This window comes from Papio anubis, chromosome 6, assembly GCF_008728515.1.
Source record: "Papio anubis isolate 15944 chromosome 6, Panubis1.0, whole genome shotgun sequence".
Taxonomy (NCBI): domain Eukaryota; kingdom Metazoa; phylum Chordata; class Mammalia; order Primates; family Cercopithecidae; genus Papio; species Papio anubis.
This window is the reverse complement of record NC_044981.1, coordinates 44371573-44389384: the sequence shown is the minus strand read 5'-3', so window position 1 is coordinate 44389384 and position 17812 is coordinate 44371573. Positions and strand designations below refer to the sequence as shown.

General features: G+C 43.4%; 1 protein-coding gene and 1 non-coding gene across 4 annotated transcripts in view; one reads left to right on the top strand and one right to left on the bottom strand.

The window, feature by feature from the left end:
• Positions 1-2957: 2957 nt before the first annotated feature.
• On the bottom strand, positions 2958-3064 carry LOC116275510. The gene has a single exon (XR_004184638.1). It is a non-coding gene; the product is annotated as a U6 spliceosomal RNA (small nuclear RNA).
• Positions 3065-5470: 2406 nt separating this feature from the next.
• CLIC5 (chloride intracellular channel 5) overlaps positions 5471-17812 on the top strand; it is a 132019-nt gene continuing 119677 nt past the window's right edge. Inside the window, exon 1 of one of the 3 annotated variants that reach the window (XM_003897681.3) lies at positions 5471-5876. In XM_003897681.3, coding sequence (XP_003897730.1) covers positions 5814-5876 — 63 coding nt within the window. In that variant the 5' untranslated portion in view covers positions 5471-5813. Of the gene's footprint in view, positions 5877-7810; positions 7884-17812 lie in introns of those variants that run through there. The other 2 variants (XM_017957913.2, XM_009205297.4) reach the window with 2 other exon arrangements.

Sequence of the window (17812 nt, the reverse complement as noted above, 5' to 3'; positions counted from 1 at the left end):
GAAAGCTGCCTCTTTGTAATCAAACCCTCCTCTATCCCCATCCCTGGCAGCCACTGGTCTTCTCTCCATCCCTATAATTTTTTTATTTTCTAGAATGGCATGTAAATGAAACCATACAGTAAGTAACCTTTTGAGATTGTTTTTCTTTTTCGCTTAGTATGGGGCATTTGAAATTTACCTGTGTTTTGCACCAATTAATAGTTCTTCGTTTTTATCACTAAGTGATATACCGTTGTATAAATGTTATCACCATTTATTTATTCATTTACCCATTGAGGAATATTTGGGGATGTTTCCAGTTTGGGGCAATTATGAATAACACTTTTGTAAAAAATGTATGTGCCAAGGTTTTATGTAAACATAAATTTTCATTTCTCTTGGATAATACCAAGAGATAGTAAGTGAGCCATATAGTAAGTGTACATTTGACTTTATATGAAAATGCCAAACTGCTGTCCAGAATGACTGTGCAATTTTGCATTCCTACCATCAATGTATGAGAGTTCCAGTTGCTCTGCATTCTTGCTCACACATGGGGTTGTCATGAATGCACATTTTAACCATCCTAATAGGTATATGGTGGTATCTCTTAATTTGCATTGCTCTACTGAAGAATGTTGAGCATATTTTCATGTGTTTGCCATTGCTAAGTCTTCTAGGATAAAGCATCTGCTCAGATATTTTGCCTATTTTTTTAGTTGGGTTATTATTTTTTTTTTTTGAGTTGTAAAAATTCTTTACAAATCCTGGATACAAGTCCTTTGCTTCCTCCTCTTCCCATTACTGGAAGAGATTGTATGGAATTGGTGTTATTCTTTCTAAAGTGTTTAGTAGAATTCATTAATGAAGATAGCTGGGACTGTAGTTTTCTTTTCTTGGAGGGCTTTCAACTATGAATTTAACATGCTTAATAAATATAGGACTATTCAGGTTATCTACTTCTCATTGAGTGAATTTTGTTAGTCTGTATCTTTCATCCATTTTATCTAAATGGTCTAATTTATGTTCAGAGAGTCATTTGTAGTACTCCCTTACCTGTTTGTATCTGTGTAGTTCATAATTGATATCCCATCTTTCATATCTAACATTGATAATGTATCTTCTCTCTCTAGTTTTTTGGTAAATCTACTGAGAAATTTATCAACTATATTGATCTTTTATAAAAACCAGCCTCTAATATTATTGGTCTTCTCTATTGCTTTATTTTTTCTTCAATTTCATTAATTTCTGTTTTTATATTTATCATTTTATTACTTGTGCTTGCTTTGGTTTTAGCTGGCTATTCTTTTTTCTTGATTCTTAAAGTGGAAGCTTAGATTACAGATTTCAGAACTTTATTATTTTCTTTTTTTTTTTTTTTTTTTTTTTTTTTTTTTGAGACGGAGTCTGGCTCTGTCGCCAGAGCTGGAGTGCAGTGGCCAGATCTCAGCTCACTGCAAGCTCCACCTCCCGGGTTTACGCCATTCTCCTGCCTCAGCCTCCCGAGTAGCTGGGACTACAGGCGCCGCCACCTCGCCCGGCTAGTTTTTTGTATTTTTAGTAGAGACAGGGTTTCACCGTGTTAGCCAGGATGGTCTCGATCTCCTGACCTCGTGATCCGCCCATCTCCGCCTCCCAAAGTGCTGGGATTACAGGCTTGAGCCACCGCGCCCGGCTATTATTTTCTAAAATAAGTGTTTTATGTATAAATTTTCTACTAAGCACTGCTTTAGCTGCATCTCACAAATTTTGATATGTTGTATGCTCATTTGAATTCAATTCAAAATATTTTAAAATAATCCTTGAGACTTCCTTGTTGATTAATGAATTTCTCAAAGTGTGTTGCTTAATTTCCAAATAACTGGAAGCATTTTGGATATCTTTCTGGCTATTAATCTAATTGATTCTGCTATGGTCAGAGAACATACTTTGTATAATTTCATTATCTTAAACATAATGAAGTTTGTTCTGTGACCCAGGATGTGATCTGTTTTGGTAAATGTTCCATATATACTTGAAAATAGTGTACATTATGTTGTTGTTTGGGTGGGATATTCCATAAATGTTCATAAGGTCAGGGTTTTTGATAATGTTGTTTAGGTTTTCTATATTCCATATTCTTATGGATTTTTTGTCTACTTGTGCTATAAATTACTAAAAGAAGAGAATTGGAGTCTCTAACTATAGTTCTGTATTTGTCTTTATCCTTTCAGTTCCATCAGCTATTGTTTCATCATTATTGAAGCTCTGTTATTAAGTATATACACATTTAAGGTTGTTATATCTTCTTGGTGAGCTGGCTCTTTTGTTATTATTATTATGTAATGTCTCTATTCCTGATAATTTCCTTTTTCTGAAGTCTATTTTGTCTAATAGACTTACATTAATATAAGTTTATATATTACTAATAATTATATTAATTTAGAGGCTAGTTTTCTTTTGATTAATCTTTTTATGGCAGGGGCTTTCCCATCCTTTTACTTTTAATTTATCAATAACATTGTGTTTGAAGTGAATTCTGTAACAGCATGTAGTTGGGTCTTCTTGTTGCTTTTTTATCCAATTCAACAATCTTCAGCTTTTAATTTACGTGTTTAGACCATTTATATTTAGCTTAAGTATTAATATGGTTATATTTAGGTGTACCATTTTATTAATCAGTTTTCCATTCTCTTCCTCTTTTCTGCCTTTCAGATTATTTGAAAATTTCTTGTCATTCCATTTTAGCTTATCTGTTGGCTTTTTTTACTATACTTTTGTTTTATAACTCATATAGCTGTTTCTTTAGGTATTACAATACACACACCTAGGTTTTCTCAGGCTACTTAGAGTTTACTATATCAACTAAAGTATATATACCTTACAACTGTATAAATTCCTTGCGCTTTACCCTTTATGCTGCAGTGGTCATATTATTGAATCTAAATATATTAAAAATGCTATCAGATATGTTATAGTTTTCACTTTCAACAGTCATACAAAAATATGAATGTTACACTGTTTTGCATGTCACCCTTTTATTAGGGCCATGCCAATCTTCTCTGTATGGTTTCTGTTTTAGAATATGTGCTGCCAAAGTGAGCACTTAATATGTTTTTAGAGTACTTTCCTGGTAAAAATTTGTTCAAAACTTGCACCACATTTGTGAAACTATGGGCTGGAAGTAGACATATAGTGTTTTTCTCTGGACAAAGCTGGAACTGACTCTAACCAATTATTCTTTAACATTAAAGGGTACAAAATAAAATCCTTTTATCTTGAGCTCTAAGGCATAATATGAAATTGAAAATAGAAAATATGCACAGAAATAGTTTATGGCCAAAGAAGAACTTTTTTTTGCAGCATGAAGCTTTATAATATCAAAACTATAAATTATCTGCAGGGATGTCCAAATGGGAGATATTTCCTATAAAATGTTCTTGAAAGGAATCTGTCCAATTTTCTAATAGCAGTAGGTATTTGGAGAAGTTAAAATGAAAGTTAACTCTGATAGGTTTGGGATTAAGGAAAGGGAAATCATACCACACGTTGTTTAGATCATACTCAAGGAAATGATCTAAAATACGTGTAACACATTTTTCATTAAAACAAAAAACAAAAACCCTCAAGGCATTTTATGCATATAATTTTGTTTGCTACTACCACATTGCCATTATGAATATTGCCCATACTTCAATGCAGGGATGTTTTGAGTCTGTGCATCATGCAGTGAAGGCACCAGTCTCCCTCTGTAACCTTGGTCCTTCCCTAAAGTATGTAGTCATTGGCTCAGAATGTACAACTGTGAAGGTGACCGTTTCTCTAAAGGCTTTGGTGATGTAAGCCTGAAACCAAGCAGGAGGAAAGCAATTAAACATCACCTTCATTAAGCTGCAATGTACCAAGAGGGTTGCATGTTAGGCTTGGTGACTGCTTTCTTCAGGAAGGAGGAATTTGCAACTAGAGTCTGTGGAGAAACAGCCTGCCATAAAGGATAGTGAGGGCGCCTTTCCCTATTCTTTGCCTATCAGATGCCTGACCTTTCAGGAAGATTCAGCTAAAATGCCTTTGGCTCCATGAAGTCTTTTCCTCTCCTCACCCCAACCATGGTAAATAGCATCTTTACATGACAGCTTGTATAGCTCCTTCATCTTCCCAATTCATGTGGCAGCCTTAGTTTTCCTTTCATATAACTATTATTCTGAAAGGGATTTTGATCTCTGTTAAGACCGTTAAAACTATGCCTTCATTTTCTCAAAGTGACTTCCATAGTGTGCACTAAGAAAAGCAGTTTACAGAGCAGTTGAGAGGACAGGCTCAAGTCTGTCTGGGTTTAAATCCTGACTTCACCATTTCCTAGCTGAATGACTAGGGGTAAGTTACTTAAATAATTCATGTCTCAGTTTCCCCACTTGTAAAATTGGGATCATTATACTATTTGTAAATATTATACAAGTTCAGACATGTAAAGTGCTCAACATTTTTGTCTAGCACATAATAAGTATTATTACTTATTTTTTATTAAGCAATGAATTTTTTTATAAAGCTATGAAACAAATACATGTTTTTAGTAAGGCAAGACAGAGCACAAACAGGATTAATTAAAGAGAAGCCAAAGAAGACAAAGAGAATTCCACCAGATTCTGGTGCAAAAGATTCAGTAACTATTTTTTAAAGAAATGAAGGGTGGGAATGTCTGTTGGTACAACCACTTTAGAAAACCTATGGCAGTGTACACATAAGGAGAGCATTCTCATACACTACAACTCAACAAGTCCACTCCTAAGTATACATCCAAGAGAAAAGTGTCTGTGAATCCAACCAAAAGATGTTTGATAGAATATTCATGACAGAGTAGTCATGATAGTTAACTGCACAAATGTCCATCAACAGAAAATGAATAAATAAGTGTGAATGAAGTAAGATCAGAATGAAGTAAGATCAGAAAATAGAGGAAGAAATAGAAAGAAAATGAAAGAAAGGGGAAGAAAAATAAACAAACCCAGAAGGCTGAAAGGCATGGATCCTTCCCTGAGCCGAACCTGACCCAGTTGACTCACCCCTCTGCTCCAGGCGCCACCCCTGCCCTGCCCCTCCCCGGCAACCTACTCTCCTTTTGCTCAGGCCAAGGATGGCAAGTGCCCCTTTTGGTGGGGGTTCTGAGCATCGCTAAGACAGGAAGGGTTTTCCAAGTGGGTAACGCTGGTAGTGGAGTAACTCGGAGGAGCTGACGCTTTATTAAAGAAACAGAAGACTTGAGAGCCATCTCCTCTCTTCCTTCCCCTTCCCTTTTCCCCTTCCTCTTCCCCTTCCCCTTCTCCTCGACTCTCTCTCCCTCCCCCTCATTATCAGCCCCCAGGACATGTGGCTTTGCCAGGGCCAGCTCTGTCCCCGCCTCCTGCCCTGCCGGGTCTTGGGGCGGGGGCCGTGGCCCGGCCCAGGCCGGAGCTCCCGGGGTGTCCCCGCTGCGTCCCCGCCCGGCTGACCCCGCCCTGCAGCCGTCGGCTATTTTGGGCGCGTTGGCGGCGGCGGGATCGCTGACAGTCGCGGATCCTGTGACACCTCCGGGCAGCCCGGCACTTGTTGCTCCCAGGACCTGTTGTCATCCCCTTAACCCGGCTTTCACCGTGGCCCCCTGCCTCCTCCCGGCTTCGCTCCTTTTCTTGTGAGCACCTGGGACACTGATCTCTCAGACCCCGCTGCCAGGGCTGGAGAAATAGATGGTTTTGTGAAAAATTAAACAGCGCCCTGAAGAAGGGCCCCGCTGGGCAGCGGCAGGAGCGCAGAGTGCTGGCCCGGGCGCTGCAGAGGTGGCGCCTCCCCGGCCCGGGACGGTGGCCCCGGGCGCCAACGGCATGACAGACTCGGCGACAGCTAACGGGGACGACAGGGACCCCGAGATCGAGCTCTTCGTGAAGGTAGGTCGGAGTCCAGGCTCCCGCCGCACCTGCCGCACCTGCTGCGTCTCCCGCCGGGCTCACGCACCAGAGCGCGGGGTGCACTGGACTTCGGACCCTCCCAGGAGGGCGGCACGGAGCCCTGCGCTCCCCCGTGGCCTTTCCGCAGGCCAGGGCCCCGCTGCGAGGCTCCTGGGCGGAATGGAGGAAGGCAGGTTCCGGCAGGTGGCTATCTTCTCGGAGAGTTGACCTGCAGTGTGTCAACCCCCGCCCCCGCCTCCGCTGTCACCGCTGGGAGTCCGAGTCCAGAGCCCTGCCCGGGCGCGATTCGGGCTGGTCCTGAAAGATGTCCCCAGGTGTCGGGATGCCGCAGAACCTGGCTGGACCCGTGAACCTTTCCTCTAAAACGGGAGGAGGGGAGGGATGGGAGAGAAACGTTATTGACACAATTATCTTTGGCAAAGCGAAAATGACATTTCGTAAAATTCCCTTTCTCTCTTTTGCTCAGAGATCCTAAAATAAAAGCCAAGGAGACAAAAGTGTTTTCTTGCTTGGTGACTTGCAAAGCAGAAAACAAGCTCTCCGTTCTCCGACGTTATTATTTTTGTCATAATCATAATTTTTCAAGGCAGTATCGAGGAAATGTTAGGCGTTTGGTAGTACGGAGAGCCTATCGTTCAACCTGATGCAGACAGGGATGAAGGAGCACAGTGCAAATTTAAATGAAGTCGCCTTGCTACCTGGACAGAAACTGCCTAATGTCAGAGCTGCTGTACTTTATTTGCAACCTGTAGGAGGAAGGATGGAGGCGAGGCCGCGGCGCCGTTTCCTGGTCCGCCGGTGTAAGAGAGAAAGAAACATTTGATCAGCCCTTGGTGCAGACGCTGCAGAAGTAGGGAAACCTGAGGCTGCGGGAGAGTAGCCTCCAGGGCTGAGCAGAAACAGTCGCCAGGACTTGGGGGAGGGGAAGTCGGGGACTGCCTGGGCGCCAAGACCTTTCACAAAGGGGGAAAACTCTCCCAGTGCAAAGTTTCCCGAGAAATATGCAGATCTCTGAGAAGGGAAGAGTCACTGGCGCCTGTCAGGGGCCTCCTGGCAGAATTTAAAAGGCGTAAATATTCCCTGGAATTGGGAAAATGTTATTTTGCCCCAAAAACCCTTTCTACAAGCTAATTAAATAGATGTTTTGCAAAAAATATGAGATCTACATATACCGTGATAACAATCCACGGTCCTTGGTACTTTCTGACTCCTAAAATATATAAAAATAAACTGTGACTTACTTTACACTTGGTACATGATCTGTCTCCATTGTCCCAGGCTACCACAAAGGTGTGTTAAATTTCTTCTGCTGAATTTTACATTCTTGTGTTTATTTTTCAAGCTTACACCTGACATTTAGTGACACTTGCTTTCTTCAGCCTGTTCTCTTCCCACTGTGGTCCCTGTCTGCTCCTTTGGTTTCTGGGACTCCCCCACCCCCGCCCCAGGCAGGATTTCCAGGTCCATTGGCAGACCCAGGTAATAAAGGAGGTCATGTCTCATCTGATCCTGGGCAATGTTGGACCTTAGGGCAGCGGGGTGGGGGGGTGTTCTGAACCCCATCATCCAGGCCTGGGGCCTAGGGAGTGAACAGGGAGAGCTTTAACAGAGTCTTGCTGCTCTCCTTGAAGAAAGCGATTCTAGGACTTACTCAGATTCCCTGAGAGTAGGGAGTTTCAAGGTGTCAAGTTCCTGAAAGATATTTGAAACACAAATTGGTTCTTTAGAGCCAAAGGAGCCCTTTGCCCCACTCCTAGGTGTGGAGACCGATTCTATCCGCACCTTTGGAATTTTCTTGTTGGCAGTGTTGGAGAGTCTCTCCATTTATATAAAAACCTTACTGCACAATTTGCAGCGTTCCCCAAAGAATTCTAAAATGATTGTGTTATCATTTGTTTTTTCCCTAAAGGAAATCAATCCATGAGAGCCAGGCAGGCCTTCATGGCTACCTCAAAAACCAGATTGATGGGGAGATCAAAACATCAGGTATGAAAGTTGTTTTGACCCCTCCCTCAACCCCATTTTTTTTTTTTTTGAGCTTCAGGTTAGCAATTCTCATTTACAAGTAAATGGCACAAGTAAAGGCTAGAAATATTGTGAAATAAAGATGCTGCCCAGGCCTTACCTGAACTGTGTCATTTAAGGGAAGTGACGTCATTGTGGACAGAATCACACTCTTCCAAAGTTTGGAGCTTCTCTGAAGTACATGATTCCCCATGAAAAGAAAGGCCTTCTTGTTGATGGTGTCAGGTAACTGAAGCACTTTCTGCACAGCAGAGTGGGTTGGTTTCTATGAAGACTTCCAAGCAGGGTGGGTCCCACCCAGTTATAGTCATGACTTGGCCATTTTCAATACCCCCTTGGAAGGACCTCCCAACCTCTTGTTTCCACTGGGTATACCACTCTAAATCACAGTCACCCAGTGAGTTTCACAAGGGCATGTAATTGTCTCCCATGTCAATTGATAGTCATTATCTCTTACTACTACTGCTGATAACGATGATAAGAAGAAGGAAAGATTGCAGCATATTAGGACATTAAAAGTATGTTCAAATACCTTATCTCATTTGATCCTCAGCAACTTTATAAGGTTTGATTCACTCATGTGAGAGATAAAGAAAACAAATAAACTGGATTCACGGGGACCTCATGAGACTCGCTGTCAGAGCACTTGATGAGCTGCAGTTTGCTCTTCTTATAACAGCCCAGGGAACTAAGAATGATGATTTCCCCTGTTCTGTTGAACAATACATGTGCTCACAGAGAGTAGGTGAAATGCCTAAAGGTAGACAGCAGATAGCATTCAGATCCAGTCCTCAAATCTAACAGTTTAGACTCTGAATTTCTTGCTCTTTTCCTAACACCTTTATGTCAGGCCTAGTACCTTATTTTACGAAGTTAAGCTTTCAAGTGCCATCATGATGACAATTATTTACGTTATTAATCCATTCTAATGTGTTCACAGAATGCTTCCAAGGAGACTAACCCATTTCTGCTATGTACTCCAAGTTTTCCCATCTGGGGAACATTCTAACAGTGGCTTTTAAGAGATTATTTCCCCACATTTTTAGTTTCTACAATAAGAAATGTTAGATCACATCAACTCTGATTCTAATGTTCCACAATACCTGCGGATGGGGCAGGGATTTGGAGACAGTATGTGAGTTCAAGTCTTGCCTCTGCTTCTAATTAGCTAAATGACCCTTAACAAATTATTTAACTTTCAGGAGACTCACTGGCCCCCTCTTAAAACAAGAGCATGTTATAAATAAGGAGACCATACAATTTATTTTCCAAACCTAGACATTTTTGAGAGTGAAAAGGGGATGATATCAATAATTAGGCTGGAGCCACAGGTATAACCCGGGATAGTTTGGGAGCAAATCAGGACATGTGGTCACTCTGGTTATGAATATACTGTCATTGCAGATTTGCTGTGAGGATTCCAAGGGAGCATATAGGTGAAAACACGTTGTAAGTTGAAAATTGCTATAAACACACTGACTTGAATAATGTTATGAGTCCCACGGCAGACTGAACCTTTCTGGATGTGCACGTCTCTGATTTGCCTTGGGAAACAAAGGCTTGGCTCCTTCCTCACTTGCAGGGATATTTTGAGAGTAAATGAGATCATATGTAGCTTGGACTTTGATCATAAGGGGAGGACAACAGGCTAGAGATAATGGCAGTGAGTGTGGTTTATTGAAAGAAATAGAGCAAGGAAGTAAAAGCAAAACAGAAAGCAATTTGAAAAGACAAACACAGGATGTGCTGTGTAGGTTAGATCAAGGCATTCCACCCATTTTCATTGCTTCCTCCACTCCCAGTCTCACCCCTGGACCCCAGAAGTGACTATGATACAGACAAACTCGTCACGAATATCTCTTGCACCAGGAACTGAGGTTTCAACAGAAACCAGTGGTTCTCAGCCTTCGCTACCTATTCAAACCATTGAGAGAGATTTTAAAACTTCTGATGGCAGTTTGCTCCCCAAGGCGATTACATCAGTGTCTCTGTGTGTAGGACCCTGAAACAGTGTTTTCATATCCACTCTCAGGTGACCCCAGTGTGCAGCTCTGGTGGAGAGTCACTGAGTCATAATCAGAGGCAGGTCCAATAATAGGCAGCTTCTGCCACCGCTGACATAGGTGGCCTTGCTAATGCTGATTAAATGTCCAGAACTTCTAACAGCCTCAGGGCATCACAGTCAGGAGTGTTGTTGATAGAAATCTAGCATCCAATCGGTGCCCAGTTAACAGATGCTGACGAACTATTAAGCCCTATCCACAGGACTCCAGAACAATCGTGTATAGGGTTGGTCTAGTCAAATAATCATCAATTCAGCATGCGGGAAGTAAAACAGAGTCCTGCTAATTGTCTGATGGAAACGACTAGTTATTTCATTTATTGAGTGGCCCAAAAGGTTCTGAGTGATGCAGGGTGCAATACAAGTTGTGGTGACTCGTGGTGTGGTCATCTGACTTCCAGAACAGATAGGAGCAGATCTTGTGGTGTCGCCTCTATGTCCCTGAGCTGCTGTGACTGCCTGGTCACCTTGGGCAGCTTGCCTAAGCATGAGCTCACTAGGTTTTTAAAGTTCCCTTCATCATGTTAAGCTACTGTGTTTTTCTTTCCCACTATCTCCAGGTTTTGGTCTGTAGTCAATAAGGCAATACACAAATTTGCCTGCCCTGCTATGGCAGTGAGTGCTTCTTCTCCTGGTAACATGTCCCTGGCGTGCTAGCCTCAAGGGTTGTATGATGCATATCTGAAGTGCATCAAAGGGAGTGAGAACTGGGTCTGCAGAGGCTGATGCCCACTGCTAGTAGTATCAGCTCCTGCCTCCTTGATGACTTGTGTTGTCTCTTTGGGTGTTTATTGGCCCCCTCCACGCAAGACAAAGCGTCTGTCAATTTAGACAGTCAGTTAGGTCAAAAACTTCTCACTCTTGGTTCCCTTTGAGTTGTCAGCTGCTGGGCCCATGTTAGTAGTGGCAAGAGATGTGGTGGAAGAGTGAGACTTTGGTGTCAGGCTGTGGTTCACCAGTGTGTTGGCCAGGATGGGCTGCCTGACCTCTCTGGACCACAGATTTTTTTTTTTTTTTTTAACCAGTGCAATGATAATAGCAGCAGCACATCTCTCATGGAGTTGGTGTGCGCATTTCAAGCTGAGTATGGATCTGGGTTATTAGTAAGACTTTCTCTGTAGGCTCCATGTAGCCCAATAGGTAAAGGTAAAGCCCTTGGGCCTCCCTCCCTTGATGTGTACAAGAAGTCAGAGGCTCAGTCCTACCGGCTGAATCTCACATCTCAGAACCAAGATACTTCTTGAAAGAAAATATAAGTTTCCAAAGCAGGTCAGTCAGGGAACTGGAAGAGAAATGTTTCCGATTGTTGGAGCTGACCCCTGAGAACACAAACAGTCTATCTCATTGCTGCAGACCAATGGCAGCTGAAGTACAGTGCAACCACCACTGGATCTGGCTGCCTCTGACTGGACTGCTGCTCCACAAGCTGGAGCCCACTAGAGCCCATGTCTGGAGTAATGTGGTTGGCCTGACTGCGGGTTGGGTGCAGATCCCTGACCCATTGGATTCTTCAAACTGAAGGGAAGTTGATTCTTCCCGTCAGTTGCTCCCTCATCTAAGAAAGCTCCTACATAACTCCTTCCCCAAGGCTCCTGGTAGCGGGACAGGGTACAGGATCCTCTTTGTTTTCAAGAGGATCCCTGGTTCTCTTTGCAGATTTTCCTACCCCCTCCTCAACAACCTTTCAGCTATGCATAACCATAGGTGCTCTCATCAAAAATACTCACACATGCACAAATATTATCTCTCAGTATTATGAGGAAAACGTTGCAGGCTCTCGCTCTCTGGTATCTATTTAAAAACTATTACCCAGAACACATCCTGAGTTGTATGTGTTGTCAAGACTGGAGGAACTAGAGATAGTAAAGAAGCAAAGTGGTTAAGCATGAGTTTCCTAAGATGTAGGTCTGTAAAGGGCTCTCTCTACCCAGGGTGTCTCAAATCTAACACTGCTTGTGTTCTGAGGGGTCGGCTCCAACAGTCAGGGCCATTTCTCTTCCAGTTCCCTAAATGACAACCTGCTTTGGAAACGTGTCTTTCCTTTCAAGAAGTGTCTTAGTTCTGAGATGTTAAATTCTTTAAGGACAAGTAAGATAAATAGCCTACTGTCTGAACTGAAATGAGTTCTTCCCTGTAAAAAGAAATGGAGTTGTTAACTTCTAGAAGTTCTCTCTAGCTCTGCTGGCATTGGAAGAGTCTTTGGAACCCCTTTATTGTAGCACTGGAGGTAAACCATGAGTAGGCTGGTGGTTCTCAGCCTTTGGGGCATGAAAGAGTCACTGCATATGCCTTCTTCACTTATACCTGCCCAGGTCCTGCCTATAGAGATTCAGATTTAGGAGGGTGGGGTGAGGCCCAGGCATCTGTATGCTTAAAAAGCTACCTGCTGGTGATTCTGAAGCTCATCAAAGACTGAGAACCACTGGTGCAAACCATAAGTAAATAGGGCTGAACTACTCAGTGGAGCATCAAAAGGACAAAATATGGTCCAGTCCCTACTTGACACAAGCATTTCACAGGATGGAGGAGGCCGAGGCAATATGCTGGTTCACATGAATCACTCCACATTGACCTCAGATAAACCAGAAAAGGGAGGAAAGAAATGCTTTTGACCTTTCTTTTGTAACTTTTCTTTTCTTCCTTTGTATATTTTTTATTATATAGGAGTGACACATAATTTTAAATGGCAATGCATGAAGGAGATATTAAGATAAAGAATATAGGGAGTTAGGGGATAAAAGATAATCAATCAATAAATATATGAAAATACTTACAGAGCACCTACTCTGTGCCAAGCTCTGTGAAAGCTGAAGGGGGCTGGGGGAGATCAGAGAAGAAGACGGGCTCCCAGCAGCTCATGAGGGTGCCACTGAGGAGTGCAATGCAAACAAGCAGCAGTGGCACATGAGGGACAGGAATGAAATGAGTCATGCATATGATGGGACCAGTGTGGCCCAAATGGTGCCTCCAGGCCCAGCTTTGGGTAGGGTGGGACCTGAGTTATGTCTTGAAGAATGATCAGGATTCAGAGGTGACCAAAAGTGAGCAACCATGTCAGGTCCAGCAAAGGTGTGGAGATGAGGATGCTCAGGGCTTATGGGTACGTGGGGTTGGCTGAAGCAAGTGGTATATGGAAGGAGCAATTGGAAATAGGACAGCAAAAAAGCCAACAACAGCAGAAGGAGGGGGCCTTGAATGGGAGGTAAGTGGTATCTGCTCCCTTGTAAGTAGTGGGGAGTAACTGGAAGTGTCTACACACAATAGGAGATTGATTTGGGTTATGTTTAGAAAGATTCATAGCTGGACTTTGTGCTTTAGTGGGAAGATCAATGAACTCAAAGTATGATGGATACCCTAAAAGTCCTGACTTTACCACTACATAATCTATGCATGTAACAAAATTGCTCATATGCCCCAGAAATTTGTGCAAATGAAAAAAAAAATATGGAAGAAAGAAGACCTGGATTCCAGGTCTGCCACAAACTGGTTGCGTGACTTGCTTTAAGATTAAGTCTATTTTTCCATAAAATGTGATCAACATTCATAAAACCATAGAATTTATTATTTGGAAAAGCTTCCAGAAGTCATCCAGTCTGACCTTCTCTGATGAGATAAGTTCACAATCTAACATTTTGGGATACATGCTATGTGGGTTTAAGGAAGAGTAGTGAGATAAAATGTGAGCTGCTACTGTTTTTACCATTGCTATTAGGGCTGCATTCACTGTGACCATGTTGGAATAAGGAGAGCCCTGAGGCAGAAGTCAGTGAGGAGGCTATCCCAGTGGTCCCATCATGAGGCCACATGAGTCCAAACGAGGGCCGAAAGACAGAGTGTGTTGTGGAATAGAGAAGTGAATACAAAATTAGGTGCATGCCTTGGAAGAAGCCTGTGCAAATACTGTGTATTAAGGGCACCGACACTGAAGACTCAGCAGTTTCCTGGTACATTCACCCCTGGACAGATTAGTGTCCACATCAAGAATGGTGCTATCTTTGATGGGCTTGACCATTACTGTCTAAGATATTGTCAATTGAAGAGTACAGACAAACTGAGCTTTAAGTTTCCTTTTAACTCTGAAAGCCTATATATCCTGTGAGGAAGGGAGTTGCTGTTCATTAAAATCATTTAGATTTGGAATGGTTTCATTTGAAGTACTGGCAGGTCAGTCCCGTGCAGATGTTCCTTAGAATGCTGGAGAATCAGAGCTGAAGATCAGAGGGGGTCAGGACTAGGGATGTTTATCTGAACTTCTGCTCAGAGCTACAGTTGACAGAGGAGGTTCCCCAGAGGAGAGCGCATGGAGAAGAAGTACAGAAATAAGGCCATGCTTTAAGAAATGTCTTTGGGGGCTGGGCGCAGTGGCTCACGACGACTGTAATCTCAGCACTTTGGGAGGCCGAGGCGGTCGGATCACGTCAGGAGATAGAGACCATCCTGGCCAACATGGTGAAACGCCGTCTCTACTAAAATACAAAAAATTAGCCAGGCATGGTGGCACGCGCCTATAGTCCCAGCTTCTCAGGAGACTGAGGCAGGGGAATTGCTTGAACCCGGGAGGTGGAGGTTGCAGAGAGGTGAGTTTGCACCACTGCACTCCAGCCTGGTGACAGAGCAAGACTCTGTCTCAAAAAGAAAAAAAAAGAAAAAAAGAAAAAAAAAAAAAAAGTTAAAAAAAGAAATGTCGTTTGAGAGGGAGGAATGAGGCACATGAGGAGTTAGCCAAGGTGATCAAGCAATAAGAGGTAGGAAATAAATGCAATGTCCTAGGCGAAGGAAATCGTATGAACAATGGCTCAGAAGCAAGACAAGTCCAGATGTGTCCCAGAAAACTCAGAGCTCTGCTTGGTTGTGGTGAAGAGGGTGTGAATGGATATTGGGAAGGCACATAAAAATATAAGTAAGGGGCCAGGCGCGGTGGCTCATGTCTGTAATCCCAGCACTTTGGGAGGCTGAGGTGTGCGGATCACGAGGTCAAGAGTTTGAGACCAGCCTGGCCAATATGGTGAAACCCCCATCTCTACTAAAGATACAAAAAATTAGCCGGGAATGGTGGCACATGCCTGTAATCCCAACTACTTAGGAGGCTGAGGCAGGAGAATCATTTGAACCAGGGAGGTGGAAGCTACAGTGGGCCGAGATCACATCATTGCACTCCAGGCTGGGCGACAGGGCAAGACTCTGTGTGTGTGTGTGTGTGTGTGTGTGTGTGTGTGTGTGTGTGTGTATGTCCCTCTGTCCTAATCTGTTTGAGCTGCTATGACAAAATACCATGAACTAGGTAGCTTATAAACAACAGAAATTTATTTCTCACAGTCCTGGAGGCTAGGGAGTCTATCAGCGCACCAGCAGATTTGGTGTCTGGTGAGGGCCACTATTTGATTCGTAGCTGGCACCTTCTCACTGGGTTCTCACATGGTGGAGGAGAACTCTATTCTCTTCAGCCCCTCATGAGGACACTAATCCCATTTGCGAGGGTTCTGCCCTCGTGACCTAATCACCTCCAAAAGCCCACACCTGCTAATGCCATCACCTTAGAGATGAAATTTTAACATAAGAATTCTGGAGGGGGACACCAACATTCAGACTCTAACAGATCGTATCATGAAGTATCTCTGACGGCAGCTGGGGGATCCAGACTTTTGTTTATAAAGTGGAAGATTGCTGTGCCCCTACCTGCTTATGGAGCAACTGTAGTTTAAGAGGGAAGTGCTTAATTATCTAAATATGGTGTACCTGGCCCTGCATCTGAGGAGGGGTGTTTTGGCATGGGAGGCCTTTGCAGCACGTCTTGGGTTACCCACAGGCTTTGGTGTAGAAATCTGGTGCTGGTTACCCCACATCCTATATCAACCTCTATGGACCTTGGGTTGATGGTTTCTTTTCCACTTTTGTTTAACATTATTCTATGGTAAGGGGTAAAAGAAACAAGTGTCTGACTGGAGGAGAAATAACACAAAAGGGGAAGGAGGGGAGGATGTGCAGTGAATGGAGTCCAACTGGGAACCCATTACCTAGAATAGAGACGAAGTAAACACCATGTCCCAGTTACTCTCTTAAACATTCAATTTGGGAGGTTGTCATGGCAACAGATAGAGGTTTCTTGATCCAGCCCAAGGCTCCTCTCCTGTCAATGTCCACCTCTGCTTCCTAATGCTGCCAGAGTGCATAGGCCCTGTCAACACCGAGGGTGAAGGCGAGGAGCCATCTCACCTGCCTTTTATTCATTTGCACATTTGCTCTCTGCCACATTTTATAGTCATAGCATAAAATCTAGAGACAGCAGTGTCTTTGGAATTTGCCCTTGAAACCAAAGGAGCCATATGTCCGTGGCCCTTTGTCACAAATGCCTCAGGTTTTTCTTGTGGAATTGAGGGTTCTGGGCAGGCTCTGGGAGAGGGGAGCTGTGTGGGGAAAGTTATGTGGCCTTTCCTCATTCAGGTACTTTGTGAATATAACAGGGATCTGATCTGTGTGGCAGGATTATTATTATGAAGTCAAATAGGATAAGAAACATGAACCCCTTTTGCAAACTGCAGTCTTCACTGTTCATATGTCAGGTACTGTCCTGCTCGGTATAGGCCTACTGCTGAAACAGCAACCTGCCAACTTGTTCACACAGTAGCTCAATGCAGTGTTTGGTGAGTGGCCTCCCTGCACACTGTAGTTCTGCCACCCTATGGGAGTGCTAACTCCTCTACTGGGCTCTCTACCGTCAGCCAGCACAGGGAAGATTGAAGTTGGAGGACAGCATGGTAGGTTTGCATTGTCGAATCACTTCCACCCACTTTCCATAGTCCAGAGCTCAATCCTGCGGTTATTTCTCTGTGTAGGGGAAGCTGGGAAGTGTCATCTAACTGTGTTCCAAGGAGAGAAAGGAAGCAGGTTTGGAGCTAGTCTCTACCATAGAAACTAAGTTATGTATTCTTGTTTCCTACTACAAGCTGGCATCCTACCTGCAGCCTCTCTCACCTCTTGTCCACCATGCTTAATACTGTCCACTTAATCTTCCTAAAGAAGAATCTTCCCCTTTATCACATCTATTCCCCATCTTCTAGATCAACTTCAACGGCTTCCAGCTGATACTGAAGCTATTCTTGCATTCCTTTTCCCAGTGTTATTTCCCATATTCATTAAAATGGTTCCTTCTGTGTCCATACAGTTTTTTGAAGCATTTCTGAGTCTCTTATCCTTTAAGGAAGGAAGATAGTTAATCCTCTCACCTACCAGGTGACTTGTCAGGTACCTGATGGGTTCCTCTGTACAAACTTAGAAACATGGAGATCCGGACTCCATACCTGACCACTCTCCACCAGAACAGGGTTTCTCAGTCTTGTACAAGCATAAGAACTACCTGGGACATTTTCCAAACTCCAGCCCAAATGTGTGAATCAGAGTCTTCAGGGAAGGAGGTCCCAGATATCTGCAATTTAACAAGTGCTGCCGGTGATTCTTGTGCCCAGCCTAGTTAAGGGAACACTATCCTTAACCTAACCAGGGCCCATGGGAGTATCCAAAATCCACAAGGGTGAGTCTAACAGTGGAAATTTAAAGCCCTGTGACATTCAAATGTAGGAGAGATTTGGTAGGCAAGCGGTCTTCTACTGCTCTCAGGTCACCCTGAGGTATATAGCACCTCAGTCATTTTATATAGTGACCTTTAGCCTTAGGTTCTGCTCCATGGCCCGTGGAATTACACAAACAGTTGCAGCCTTGTCTACTGTTTTGTTGCTGTTGGTGGTGGTGGTGTTGTTTTTGCAAAGCTACTCATCCCTATCCTCAAAGTATAAGGTTCTTGAAGAGGAGAATGTTGGGAAAGAGATAGCGG